The following is a 13,937-nucleotide window of genomic DNA, read 5'->3' on the forward strand; positions in this document are numbered from 1 at the left end:
CCCTTTCCTCTGATTTTCTGCTGATCTCTCAAGTTTTTCTTCTTGAGAAAAGACTACATGGCTCATCTGCAGAGGAGGGAAGGAGAGCCAGGCTCTGTCTGGGTAGTGTGGCTTTGCATGGGAGACCCTGTTATATGATGTCCTTAAACTTCCATGCAGCAGACTCTGTCCTGCTCGTGAACTCAAACCCCTGAGCAGCAGATCATGGGGTACAGCAGGTACCCTCTGGTCCATAGGATCTGGAGAGGGACCCTGCTGGTGCAGTTCTGTTGCATAAAGGTGGGTGATTTGGCTCTTCCCTCTGGAGAAGAAGGGTGGGGAGGATGGTGCTAGCTCATGTGGACACAAGGCAATTTCCCTGCACCCAGACAGCACCCGAGGCACCGCAGCCCAGCTGGGCTGGGAGAGGCAGCTGCCCACAGAACCACCAAGGTGCTCCTCACATGCAAGAGGACAGAAACCAGCCACTGGTCAGCAACGAGGCTCATTTATTATCTCACAAGAATGAGTGACAAACAGCTGCAGTAACGTCAGCAGAACCAAAGCTTTGCCCAGGGCCTGAGCTCTGACCGTGGGGCTCCCTGCTGCGCCGGGTGGCACTGGGAGGGTTTGTGATGGAGAGGATGGATCTGGGAGATCCCTGAGCTGCAGGGAGTGAATTTGAGGCTGTTCCCAATGGCCTATGTCCTCCTGATGCCATCATCCCACAATGCTGATTTCTGTTCCCTCCTTCTATACAAGCTGCCTGGCCTTAAAATAGGAGAAGGCAAGTGCAGTCCCCGAAACAGCTGTGCTGTGTCTGGGACATGTATCCAGAACCAGCAGCCTCTTCCAGAAAGGAGGTCTGGGGGCAGTGAGGGAGCCAGACCCCATTTTCACCACATCTGAGCAGGAACCAGGTGACTACAGACAGGAGTGCCCCCCCAGCTGTGCTGTGGTGTGTGAAGCGGGGACAGAGGGAGCCCGGTGTGCCCCAGGGTGCCTTGGCTGGGTGCTGCTGAGTGACCACAGGCACAGCATGTGGGTTTTTCCGGGAAACTGTTTGGGTTTGGCTGCTGTGGGTTTCAGAGACCCCTTGTGAGACACTGTAGGTCAGATTGAAAGATGGGCTGAGCATCCCCAGCTCCTGGTATCTGCTGCAAGTGAGGGTCCTGCCCAACCCATGAGGCTCCCAGTGAATGAGTGGAGACTCCCAAAAATAGAGGCAGTCCAAACCTTAGGTGCACACGTGGATATGCTGCTTTTAACCCACTTCTGCTCTTCCAGTTGATGGCATGGGGCAGACACCAGCCCATTTCCAGGGGTGTGTGGGACCTGCAGAGAACCCTGGAGGACAAGGTCTGAGGTCCCTGTGGGTGGCCGTGTCACCGCAGTCGGACATTTCCATGTGTTGCCACAGAGCAATGGCTTTTGCTAAGATGTCTCTGCCTCAGAAGACACACTTGGCCTCACTGCAGGCTCCTCCTGGCTGGCGATGCTGCAGGACGAGGAGGAGGAGGGGGGGTCTCCCTGACCCACTTCCTGAGCTGGTGGAGCTCTCTCCCAGGCGGTTCCCAGCAGGAGTGACACAGGCAGGGGTTATCTCCTCCCATGGCCAGCCCTGAGTGTCTGGAGCTCAGTCAGAGCCCTTCCAAGCGAGGGGCAGCTGGCAGAGTGGTGCCTGTTGCCCAGGCAGGTATGATGGGGTTGAGGGTAGACAGGTTGTACTGGTACTTTACAGGGAGCAGCCTGTGTCACCTCGCTGGCTCCCCGGCGCTGGGGCTGGCCCTCGGCGTGGGCTGTGGGGCTGTTCCGCACGAGGAGGGTTATAAGTGAGACGTGTAGGGTGTTGTGGGCGGGGAGGGGAAGAAGGTTATCCGGAGGCTGCTGCTGGATGGGTCTCGGCTCTCTGAAGTGATCAGTACCTCACTGTCATTGAGGCAGGGACAACGCTCAGAGAAGCCCCTCTCCTTCCCCCTGGTGCCCACTCTTTGCTGGCAGGGGATGAGCGTCATGGAGGGGAAGCTGTAGCTGTCAAGGATGGGGCGCACTCCCAGGGAATCAGGTGTCTCAAACATGTGGTCGATGTCAGAAAAGCTCACCAGAGCCTGTGTGGAGTCATAGGAACTTTTCTCCATGTCATCAGCCCCGCAGGACTGGGGGAAGCTCCCCTTGTCCTGCCCCTTCTGCCTCAGCAGGCGGAAGTCATCTCTGAAGTGGGGGTTGAAGAGCAGGTAGAGCAAGGGGTTGAGGCAGGCAGGCAGGGGCAGGACCACAAGAAGGACGGATTTGATGACCTCTGGGGTGATAAGGAAGAGGTTGAGGGTAGAGGAGAAGGTGAGGAAGGCCACTGGGCAGTAGAGGAGGCAGTTGGTGAAGATCAGCCAGGCCACATGCTTAACCATGGCGCAGTCCCAGACAGCGCCGAACTCCCCCTTCAGCAGGTTGCAGTAGAGTCGGATGTAGGTGCCGGTGATAGTCAGGAAGCAGAGCATGTTTGTCATCACCAAGGCCACAGTGAAGCCCAGGGTGGCAGGTTTCCCATCTGGGATGGGATGTGGGAGGCAGAGAGGGGATGCTCCATATTCTCCAATGGAGAAGAGAGGCAGAACGGCAGCCACAGCGGACAGAAACAGGCAGCAACAGGCAGCAGCCTTGACCTTGCCTAGGGAGGGTGATTTTCCGTAGCCCCGCACGCAGGAGGCTGAGATGCTGCAGTGCACAGCAGCCAAGGTCAGCAGGAAGATGGCAGCCTGGGAGGCAAACACGGACAGGAACCCCGTCACCCTGCAGCCCGCGCCCGTCTCCCATCTGGCGCCGTATTTGGCGAAGTGGCCGTAGGTGAGGGCGTCAACGAGGGCCATCATGCTGCAGGAGATGCCGGTCAGCATGTTGGCCCCAGCTATGGAGCCAATGACGAACTTAACAGGAGAGAGGTAGCTGGGGGAGGCAAAGACAGCCAGAATGACCAGGCCGTTGCAGAGCACTGAGACCAGGACGATGACCCAAACTCCCAGGCGGATGATCCAGCTCTCAAACAGGTGATCACAAGGCTTGAAGGGACCTGGAAGACAAACCCCAAAGTTATACCCAGCAGACACCACTTGGTTCCAATGGTGCTGCTCGGGGCAGTGGCCAGGTCCCAGCCCCCTCCTGGCCCCACCAGCTCCACGAGTGCTGAGGGCTGGCAAGGAGAATTGTCTGCTCCCTTCTGCAGCTGCCTCTTGGCTCTCTCCCTCCCGTCCCCACACTGGGGAGCCTCTGGCATCCTCTCAGATCTTGTCTGGGGCAGAAACAAGGTGCAGGGAGAGGTCAAAGTGAAGTGTGAGCTCCTAAAACACAAAATAGGTCATGACTCCAGACTCACTGACACTCCTGGTGTCAGCCTGGCATTTGGGCCCCTCTGCCATTACCTGCTCCTTCTCATGTACCCCCTGGGATCAGGGAGTTAGTGCTGTGGAGATGTGTGAGGTTGCCTGGGAGGGATTGGGATGTTATAGTGAGGGGCTCAGCAAAAACAAAAACAGGATGGCAGAAGTTTTAGGTGGTGCAGAGCAAACAAAATTAGAGGAAATGGAGAAATCTTGCTCATCTCAAAGGGGATAAAGCTCAGAGCACCAGCACCTTTGTTCCCAGGCAGCAGGACATGCCCTCAGCTATAATCTTGTTCCTTCATGTCTCTTTTGCAACAAACTCAGTGGGACAATTGGTGAAAACTCTGTCCCTGCCAGTGTCCCACAGCTGGCTGGCTGGAACCAGCCTCCAGCTGTGCTTGTGTAGGACCGCACTGAACCATGAACGGGGACAAAATCAGGACAAAATCAGAGTCCCGACCTCATGTGCCCACTGGTGTGTTTGTGATGGGAGTCAGGAGAACGTGACTGGGTGCAGTCCAGCATCTCCCTGCTCTCCTTTCCTCAGGAAAACAGAGCAAAGTACCCTACAGTCTGCAGTGCTGCAGGTATGATCAGGAAATCAAGGACAAGGTCTTGCCATGCAATGTTCTGGGCTGGCTGAGACAAAGTCTAAGTCATGCAAGGGAGCAGGGACTTCTGGAGAGCCAGAGTGCAGCAGGTCAGTGGATGGAGGAGCTGGTGACACCTGGGATTCCTATCAGGCATACCCTGACCTCGTCCCCTCCTCAGGGAGGGCAGCTGCATCCAGCTGGGAGAAGGAAGCTCCTCACCTGTCCCCAGTTTGGCCAAAGCTTAACTAGGCTTCTGATCTGAAAGGTCGTGGGGGATCCTGGGGATTTAGAGAAGCTCAAAGGATTCCAGCTCTGTTCAAGGGGTTTCCCTGGCTGCTCACCGGGGCTTGGCGTGCACTGAATAGTGGGGTGAAGCTTTGATTCCTCAAGGTCCAGCTGAAGGTCGTCTGCATCTAGGTCATCTGGGGAGAAAAGAACAAGAAATGGTGCTCAGAGAGGAACGAGCACCTTCAGGGTTAACTGGGCCAGGAGCTTTTCCCACTGCCTGTCCTCCACACAGACCTTCCCAGCCAGTTCCTAGCCCACAAGTTCAAAGTAGCTGCTGGTGTCCAGTTTGTCCCCTGCAGTCACTGGTGTAGAGGGAGAAGGTCTTGTAAACGTTGGTGGGTTGCAGTGTAGCCAACCCCTCTGTTTTTAGGTTGCTCCCAACATTTGAAGTGTAAGAGCCCCAGCTCCCAGATCTGTGTGACTGTGGTTCCCTCCTCCCAGCAAGTGTTATTAAAAGTAAATAAATACTCTAGCTTATGTGGTTACAGAACACAAAGCCTTCAAATACATCAGCTCCATGGGAGCTTTCTGGGCAGGGCTTGTCCAGTGTGTTCATCAACAGGGATTCTGGGGCTTTGTTCAGAGGAGCCATTAGCCTCTTCTTGCAGAACAAATTCTTCATCAGCATCCACCACCACCAAACAGCTCAGCGGCAAACAGACAAGGGAACCCAACATTTGTTGCTTAACTTTATGTCGTGTGAATTCTTGGGACTGTGGCGCCCTGTTTTAGCCATGGAAGTTCCCAGGATTTGCTGAAGGCAGGCTGGTTGCCCGTGGCTGCAGCCTCTGCATTCGTGGGGTTTGTGCAGCCAGACTGCAGAGCCCTGGGCCAGCACTGGCAGCTGCACCCTGAGCCAGGCTTGGGCTCACTGAGGCTCAGGCAGAGACCCCCTGACTGAAAGAGAAGCTTCTGGAAGGGAATGGGGCTGAGGCCTCAGCCACGTTTTCAGTGTAGGACATCACCAAGGCAAATGGCATCCTCTCAATCTAATCCCAGACGTGATTTTCTGCTTTGTTCCTTGTTCCTCTTCCCAAACTCCTGCTGACTGATAGCACTGGGACACAGTGAGGACAGCTGCTGTCCCGCTGCCCTGTCCCCACCCACGGCACCAGCACGGCCTTCAGCTCCCAGTGGGGATCTTTGGAGGGTTTTCTGCCAGCAGGAGGAAAGGGAAAGGATGTGGTTTTCTGCTTGCTGCAGCCTGGTAGCCAGGGAGCTGGATCTGTGGCTGTGGGATGAACTTCCCCTTGGATGAATGGACTGATGCTGGTGGGCACCTGGCAGCTCAGACACTGGCCAGGAAGGTGAGTTTCCACAGTGCTGAAGATGCAGATGAACTGAGTGGGGTTTACTTGTCTAATCTGTTTAGAAGTGGTGTCTCTCATGAGCTCTGCTCCCTGCCCGTGTTTGAAAATGTGACTGGGATTACTTGATTAAAGAATGGTGACAAATAACGTGCTATCTTTAGTGCCTCCTGACAAGCTTTGTGGCTTTCTCGGCTTCAGGGAGCTTTGGAAAAAAAGCCATTTTTTAAAATCTGTCTGTATGAGAGTTGAAATATTACTGCTGCTTTGGAGCCTGGCAAGGAAACACTCACAGTGGGATGGAAAAATATTTCATCCTTGTATTTTATAGTCTTATAAATCTCCAGTGTCTTTTCCAGCCACAGTGCGGAGGCTGTGATGTGCAGTCACGATACCCAAATAACACAGACACAGACTTGCACTTTCTGTGCCCTGATGAGACCCAACCCTTGGGAAAGTGTAACCTGCCCCATCCCTTTTCTCCTCAAAGGGCTGGGTTTAAGCCCAGGTTAAACATTTTCATGAAGTGAAGGAAGATCTTTTGTTTTGCCTGGACTACTGAGCCTTTTGGGAATCGCAAAGCAATCCTTAGACAGCACAGCAAGATTAAAAGTGAAAAATGTACCTCTCTGCTGGAAACCAGTATTTCTCCAGCCTGGGAACTGTGGAGAAAGGAAAATGGCTGTTGTGTCAGAGCAAGGCAGACTGCATTGGTTTGGAAGAAGCTGCTGTTTATTTGAATTTTGCTAAGGCACCTTCACTTTCTGAAGTTTTATGGAAAAACCCCACCTTGCCAGTAGTGCCCTTTCCATGGAAAACAAAGTGGCTGTACCAAAAGCAAAGTGGGAGGAAGAGGAGAAGAATTGCTGGAGAAGGGGCCTCGGTAGGTGCTTTTTTGGGACTCGAGTAGCCTTCTGAAATGACAGAAGCAGGAAAAGTGTAGCTCTAAGGACCCTCCACGGTTTGCGAGGCGGTTGCAGAAGTTCCTCAGTAACTTTACAAGTTATTGGAGGTGCTGGGCTGGGGAAAGCAGTGTCCTTATTGCCAAGGATAACTGTCCACGTGTGCTCTCTTTTCGCTTTCCAAAGCTCTGTTCCATTATTGCAAACACATGCTTGTAAGTGAATTCGCCCCTTTCTACCCTCAAACCAGTGGTCCCCAAGGGAGGTGCTGGGAGGGTGATGGAAGTGCCCCATGGTAGCATTTGCACTTTTCCTGCCCTCCCTCTGCATATCCCAGTGTTGGGAGATGCCAGGGTTTGGTGGGGGATGTCCTGTGTGACAGGACCCCGAGTCACCTTTGGGCTCCTGCCCAGCCACAGGGGACAGACTTGGGGCAGGGGGTGTCTGCCAAACACTGCCAACTGGAATCCAAGGAGGCTGAGACAGTTGGGATTGTCCAGCCTGGAGAAGAGAAGGCTCCAGGGAGACCCTAGAGACCCTTCCAGTGCCTAAAGGAGCTTCAAGGAAGCTGGAGAGGAACTTTGGACAAGGGTCTGGAGTGACAGGACAAGGGGGAATGGCTTCCCACTGCCAGAGGGCAGGGTTAGATGTGATATTAGGAAGAAATCCTTCCCTATGGGGATGAGGGCCTGGCACAGGTTGCCCGGAGAAGCTGTGGCTGCCCCATCCCTGGAAGTGTCCAAGGCCAGGTTGGACAGGGCTTGGAGCAACCTGGTCTAGAGGAAGGTGTCCCTGCCCATGGCAGGGGATTGGAACGAGATGAGCTTTAAGGTCCATTCCAACCCAAACCATTCTACAATTCTATGATATCCCAAGCACCAAAAATGTTGGAAATGGGACCTTAAAAATCTGTTGTCACAAGGTAACAGAGTGATGAGTCATTCACTGACCACACTACTTTGGACCTCAGGTGGCCATTAATCAGATGTGAATGGACACACTTGGGTGGTTGTCTGGTGGGTGCCCAGGCATCTGGGGCCCTGGGAGGATGAGAGAGAGCTGAGATGGCCCTGCTCTGTGGCTGGAGTGGGATGGACCCTTGGGTGCTGGGCTTGGCTGAGGGTTGAGTGCTGGATGCAGGAGCAGGACAGGAGGCAGGAGCCACTGCCTGGCTGCTGGAGCAGGGATGTGCCATTGGGGATCCATTTCTTGTCCCTAATGGCTGCCTGGGACAGGCTGCCTTTCACCACCAACTGTGAGGTTCTGTGGACCCCTTTGGGAAGGCCTGGAAGTGCTGCACAAGGCTGAGAGCAAAGGGCTGGCTGGAAGCAGTGCCTGTCCCTCTCACAAGTTCTCCCAGAGCATCTGAGTGCCCTGATGAGCGTGGCTGTACATTGCCAGGACAGAGCCACAAGTTATTTTCTCTTAACTAGACCACTTTCCCTCTTGCGTGAAAGGAATGTTTGGGAGCTTTTGTCCTTTTTAATGAGGAAGTGTTACAAGGTTCATATAACCCAGCTAAATACCACCAGTGGCCATCAGAGAGAAAGAACTGGGAACAGAAATAAAGAAATGATTAACTAAGTAAAACAGCAATACCACAAACCCCTCATGACCAAGAGCAGACCCAGTTGCTGAGTGGTGCAGAGGGTCATCTGCAGAAGCTGCACATCATAGGAACATGTTCTTGTGCATGTCACACTCGCACCTGTGTGCTTTAGTATTTCAAGACAAATCCAGTGCTTTAACATCTGAAAATGGGAGCCTTTACAAGCTGCTAATAGTCTCATCTGGCACATTTTAGAAACAGTCAACATTCCCCTCCGGTCCCAAAAGCTCATGAACACACCATCCGTGAGGCTGAGACTGGCTTGGAGGCCTGGGAGCCTGTGGTAGGTTTTGGTCTGCTGACAGGGCCAGGAGAGAGCATCCTTTGGGACATCAAAGGCTTTGGTACCCAGCAAGAGCAGGTCTGTGAGCAGTGCTGTGGGCTCTGTTCACAAAACAGATCTTTTCACAGATGCTGTAATTTGCTGGGCAACCCCCACAGCCATCTGCACCAGGACTGTTACAGCATGGGCTGCATTAATGATGGAAAAACTGACCCGGCCGAGAAGAAATTCCTGCAGCAATGACCATGACATATGGCTCCTCTGTCTGTCTGCCCAGTGTTACCACCAAGTCTACCACGCTTCCCAGAGCCACATCAGGCCAGTAGGAACCACACTTGCTACCCCCTGGCTGGACTTTTTACATGTCTAAAGCCTTAGTCTGTGAAGGATCAGGGCAGGAGCAGAACAGGGGGCTGGTGAGTCACCCGCTGGCTGTGTCATAAAGGGTCTTGGTCATCCTGCCTGTAACACAGAGTCCAACAGCTCTGGATCAATATCTGTCTCCACATCCAGTCCTGCCTGCTCAGGATGTGGGAGGAGACAGCAGAGCCCCTGGCTATGGCTGGGTGCTCAGTGAATCAGGGGCTCTCCAGGGTCTCAGCCCTCTCAGACCTCAGAAATGCACTGTAGCCACTGTATTTACACAAACATATAAACAAATGCAGCATCCAAGCTGTGTTCTGAAATGCTGTTTCCACTCTCCAGCAGTTACAGAGGAAGGAAGCAAAGGGGCTCATGCTTTTCTTCACGTTATTCTGAGCTTCCCTTGCAGCAGGATCACACCAGCTTTGTGCTGGAGCTGCTGCTGTGCTGTGGGGCTGTGAGTGCAGGTGTGCCTTGCACTGTCCTCTGCTGGCCTCCTGGAACTGGCTTCATGGAGGTCTGTGCAGTACTGAGCTTTGGAGCACAGAATAAATTGACTCTTGGACAGAAAGTTCTGCTCAACTCTGGAGGCCTTTCTGCCCTGCTTCAGCCAGCCCCTGTACTGAGCTCATTGTGTTCCCCAAATGTGTCCTGTTGTCATACCTAACCCGGACCTTTGCTGTAGCATCAGGGGATGTGCCCAAAAGTAGCACATACACAGGTCTCCCTACCTCCAGCCAGCTGCACACTCCAGGTCTTTGACTTCGTTCTATTACTTGGATTAATCCTGAAGCCCTTCCCCTAGATGTTGTAAAGAGAAATACTGATGTCCTGCCAAAGGCTCCATACTGCCCAAAAGTCCGACAGCCAAGCCCAGAAGTTGCCCCAGGTAGCCTCAGCCACCTTCCAGTGCCTTGGGCAGCCTCCCTCCACAGCCAGCAAGGACAAATTGGCAAATGTGTCTGTGCTGTGGGGGACTGCCAGGTCCTTTGGTTACCCTGCGAAGGTTTGGATGTGCCAGATCAGCTTTTTTTCCCCTACAGGGTCACCAGCTGAAGCCCATTCACAGCAATTGGCCACCTGCATTGGAGAAGGCTCGGTCTGCCTTCCCTGGGGCAGGTGTCACTCCATGGCTGGCGGTGGGAGCACTCCTGCAGATGCAGGACTGCATCCAAGCTCACAGCCCTGCCTGTGTACTGATCACTGCTCAGCCCACTTTACTCACAGTGATTATCGGCGTGACCTGGAAACAATTCCATGGTCCTCTTGTGGGGATCCTCCTCCTCAGGAGTCGTGTCTTCTCCCTCCCATTGGCTGGACACCTTGAAGAAGCTGCTGCAGCTGCCATAGGCGCAGCACTGGTAGGCGTATGGGACCTCCAGGACTCTGCACGAGGGAGAGCAGAACTTAAGGGTGTGTCCCCTCCCCTCCTGAGTCTCCATTGCTTTGCCCTTTTTGCTCAGTTCAACATGTGACAAAGTTTTGCTCAGTTCAACATGTGACAAAGGCTGGTCTGTCTGGTGCCAGTCCTTTACACTGGCGAGGGTCTGTGCTGTGTCAAAGGACTCCACGTAGGACAGAGTGTGTGCCCAAGGCACCCCATGGTATCTCTGCCCTGCCCCACTTTTGCTGGTTTGAGCAGCAGTACTGAAGTGGAGAATACCATTCCTAAATCAAGACATTCCTAAAAACCTGTCTGCAGTTTTCCCCAGACTAAATTAGCCCCTCTTTCCCAAGACATGTACAGCCTTCAGCTTTTACCGCGAGGCCATGTTTTGCTGGGCATCCTTTCTTTCCTTCGAGGTGAGAAGCTTCCCAAAAGCAAGGTTCCCCTTGCTTGTTGTTGAGGGTCAGAAAGACACCTTCAAACTTCAGTTCCAGGAGCGTGGCTCCCTCCTGCCAGCTCAAGAAGGGATTTCTCAGGTCTCTCAAGTGAAACAAGTTGTTTGAATATGTCTGATTTCGACTTGAGAGTCAAACTGTTAGTTGCTAATTATAGTATGTATTACAAGGTTAATTCAAGAGCAGCTGAGCATCATCTGGACACAATACCAGGCTGTCTGTCAGCAGCTGCATTTTTGGCTTTGCTGGAAGTCAGGGAGACTGCTGATGAAGGCAAAGGAACCTCAGGTTTTCCAGACAATTAAGGTCTTCTGACAAGATCAGTAAATATGGTGAAACTCTATATTCTAAAAATATGCTTTTGTTTTATGTTCCCAAACATTTCTGCCTGAGCCCCATGAGGCTGTGGAAACTCTGTATACAAGCTTGTTTCCTGTTATAAGCTCCAAATTAGAGCCTATTATTGAAAGGTGGTAGGGAGGTGCTGATCCTCCCAGGAAGGGTAAGAATTGTTCTCAGATGATTCCTCCAGACATATGCCCCAAGAGTAAGACTACTTAATGGCAGTACCCCAAAGTTTAGGGAATGTTAATGGGTCCATCGCCTGGCATGGTTCAGTGAACCACTGCTGCAGGCTCAGTTTCTCTGGTACAAATCCAAACCAGCTCCACAGCTGCCAATGGAACTAGTTTAGAGGAGAAACACCCTGGAAGTGCTGAACTTGACCCACCCTGCACAAGGGAGTGGGTCTGGAGAGGCCACGGAGATGCTCCGAGGGCTGGAGTCCCTCTGCTCCAAAGACAGGCTGGGAGAGCTGGGGGTGTTCACCTGGAGAAGGGAATGCTCTGGAGAGATCTTAAAGACCCTTCCAGTGCCTAAAGGAGCTCCAAGGAAGCTGAAGAGGGACTTGGGACAAGGGTCTGGAGTGACAGGACAAGGGGGAATGGCTTCACACTGCCAGAGGGCAGGGTTAGATGGGATATTGGGAAGAAACTCTTTCCTGTGAGGGTGGTGAGGTTGCCCAGAGTTGCTGTGGCTGCCCCATCCCTGGAAGTGTCCAAGGCCAGGTTGGACAGGGCTTGGAGCAACCTGGGCTACAGGAAGGTGTCCCTGCCCATTAGAGGGGGTTGGAATGAGATGAGCTTTAATGTTTTGTTTCAACCCAGATCATTCTGTGATTCTATGATCTTGGGTGTAGAAAACCCTCCAAAAGCTTCTGGAATCCCCTGCCATTTGGAAACCAGTCGTGCAGTACATCCCAGCTATGATGAGCCAAAAAAGTCAGAAGAGAAAGCCCTTCAGACACCACTGCTGAGGTAGACTGATGTGAGAGTTCCATACTTTTCCTCAGACCTGAGCTATTAATCCCAGTGTTGGTGCAGTGGTCCATGGTCCCATCACTAGGCGCCTAAACTGGAGAAGCTCCAGCCTTGGGAACTCATACTGGATGAGTGGAAGCATCAATTTATGCCTACTCGGCTTGAAGGGAACTCCTCATGAGACCCAAGGAACAGATGACTTTGCCTGAGGGGAATTTGTGTTCTTTGGACCACGGACACCTCAGCTTGAGGGCAGGTGCCAGGCTGAGACCCACCTGTAAAGGAGGGTCAGGAGAGCCCGAGCCTGCAGCACAGCACTGTGCTCCGAGCCTTTCACAGCCTCATCTTGCTCAGTTTGACCCCTCCAGGCTCCTCATTAATCCATAGCAGACAAGACACGGCCACACAAACAGAGTTTACAGAAGGAAACCTGGATGTCATTAGCTAGGACTGCTTCTGGGAATGTTTTCCATTGAGAGGAGCCCTGAGCTGGGCTCGCTGCATGTTTGTGTGTGTGTGTGTTTGGGGTGGGGGTGATGGGCTGGGGAGCACAGCACCACTCTCCTGTGGAAGCTGTTAAAAGATGAGATGCATTAGCAGCAGATGAAGCTTCCTCTACCCATTGGCCTGGAAGGATGGAGAAAGCATGAGAGAGACAAGGAGAGCAGGAAGCTGAGTGCTTTAGGCAAATGCAGGCTGTGCTGAGTGCCAGAAGTGAAAGAGCCAACACCCCAAGTACCTCATTTTGGGGAAGCTCTCCTTGGTGAAGGGCTCAGAGAGAGCTGGGTTGCCTTGGAGCTTCAGATGGGTCAGTCCAGCCAAGCCATCCAGAGGCAGCGTGACCAGCTGGTTGTCAGTTAAGTCCCTGGTGAAGGGAAAGCAGAGAGGGAGACCATGGTCAGGGTTCTGCTGCCAGTGGTACCTCAGCCAAACCCTCAGCTGCCTGTCTCGACTGCTCCCTCAATGTGATGCTGAGATGGGGCTGGGTGCTGCACGGGAGCCAGAAACCTCTGGAGATAAACAGATTGAGATTGCAATCCCTGGGAGAATGAGAGGGTGGGAGTAGTGCCTGTGCTGAAAGCTCTGCCTGGTATCTTTGTCCCTGTACACATACACTCCATGATAGTTTGGGTATGACTGCAGATCCCAGCCCATAAAACACCCAAAGTCTTAGTGAGGGGCTGAGGACTGAGGACCCTCCAGAGCCAGCGCAGATGGTCTGCAGTGACTCTTGCTGAAACAGTCCATCATGCTGATCTTCCCTAAAGACATCTAAAGCAGGTATGAAAGCATCATGAAATGGAAGTTTAAGTGTTCAGGGTGAGAGCAGCTTAAAGATGGCCCCTCCTGCACTTCATCATCCCTTTGGTATTGATAGGAAACCTTGGGATTTGGTCTGTCCACATCAGTGCTGAGACATGCACCTCAGCACACCAGCCTTCCAGCATCTAAATCCCAGGTGTCCTGCTTGCCCAGGGAGTCAGTCTGAGGTCCTCAGATACCTCCCATCCATGGACCACTGTGAAAGAAACATCCCCGTGACTTACAACTTGGTGAGCGAGTGCAGGGTCACAAAGGCCTCCGGGTGAATAAACTGGATGTAATTCCAACTCAGGTCTCTGCAAGGCAAGGACACACCAGTAAATAGGAGCAGAGCAGGGCAGTGAAGCTGCTGACACCAGCCTGGCCAAGGGGCTCAGTGGGATCAAATGTGGGATCTTGTAGCCCCTTGGTCAGCAGCAAGTTCTGTCCCATTGCAGCTCCCTGGAGACAAGAATGTTTGGGTTTGCAAGAGCACAAGAGTTTGCCTTGCAGGAGCTCCTCCACTGAGACCAATGGGAAAGGTTCCTTTCTGGGTTCATTTTCTGTACATTTTGGGATTTTATGCTGACATGCTAAACCTCAGAGCAGTAGACAGGTCATGCCTTAGTGCCAGACCATTCCCAACACAGTCACAGTGCTGGGTGTAGCAAGCACAGATAGGGCCAGGGGTGTGTGGAAGGTGAACCAAGATGATTTTAGAATGTCTCCTGCCAAGTTTGGATTCACTGAGTGCCATCAATAAGCTCTGCTTCCAC

General features: G+C 52.9%; 1 protein-coding gene across 3 annotated transcripts in view; it reads right to left on the minus strand.

Annotated features, from left to right (window-relative positions):
• Positions 1 to 394: 394 nt before the first annotated feature.
• LGR6 (leucine rich repeat containing G protein-coupled receptor 6) overlaps positions 395 to 13,937 on the minus strand; it is a 134,800-nt gene continuing 121,257 nt past the window's right edge. For all 3 annotated transcript variants that reach the window (XM_017821487.1, XM_017821486.1, XM_017821488.1), the window contains 5 exons: positions 13,407 to 13,478; positions 12,599 to 12,724; positions 9,924 to 10,084; positions 4,288 to 4,368; positions 395 to 3,043 (listed from right to left, as the gene is read on the minus strand). In XM_017821487.1, coding sequence (XP_017676976.1) covers positions 1,806 to 3,043; positions 4,288 to 4,368; positions 9,924 to 10,084; positions 12,599 to 12,724; positions 13,407 to 13,478 — 1,678 coding nt within the window. In that variant the 3' untranslated portion in view covers positions 395 to 1,805. The remainder of the gene's footprint in view (positions 3,044 to 4,287; positions 4,369 to 9,923; positions 10,085 to 12,598; positions 12,725 to 13,406; positions 13,479 to 13,937) is intronic.

This window comes from Lepidothrix coronata, unplaced genomic scaffold (genome assembly GCF_001604755.1).
Source record: "Lepidothrix coronata isolate B3197 unplaced genomic scaffold, Lepidothrix_coronata-1.0 Scaffold90, whole genome shotgun sequence".
Classification (NCBI taxonomy): Eukaryota; Metazoa; Chordata; class Aves; order Passeriformes; family Pipridae; genus Lepidothrix; species Lepidothrix coronata.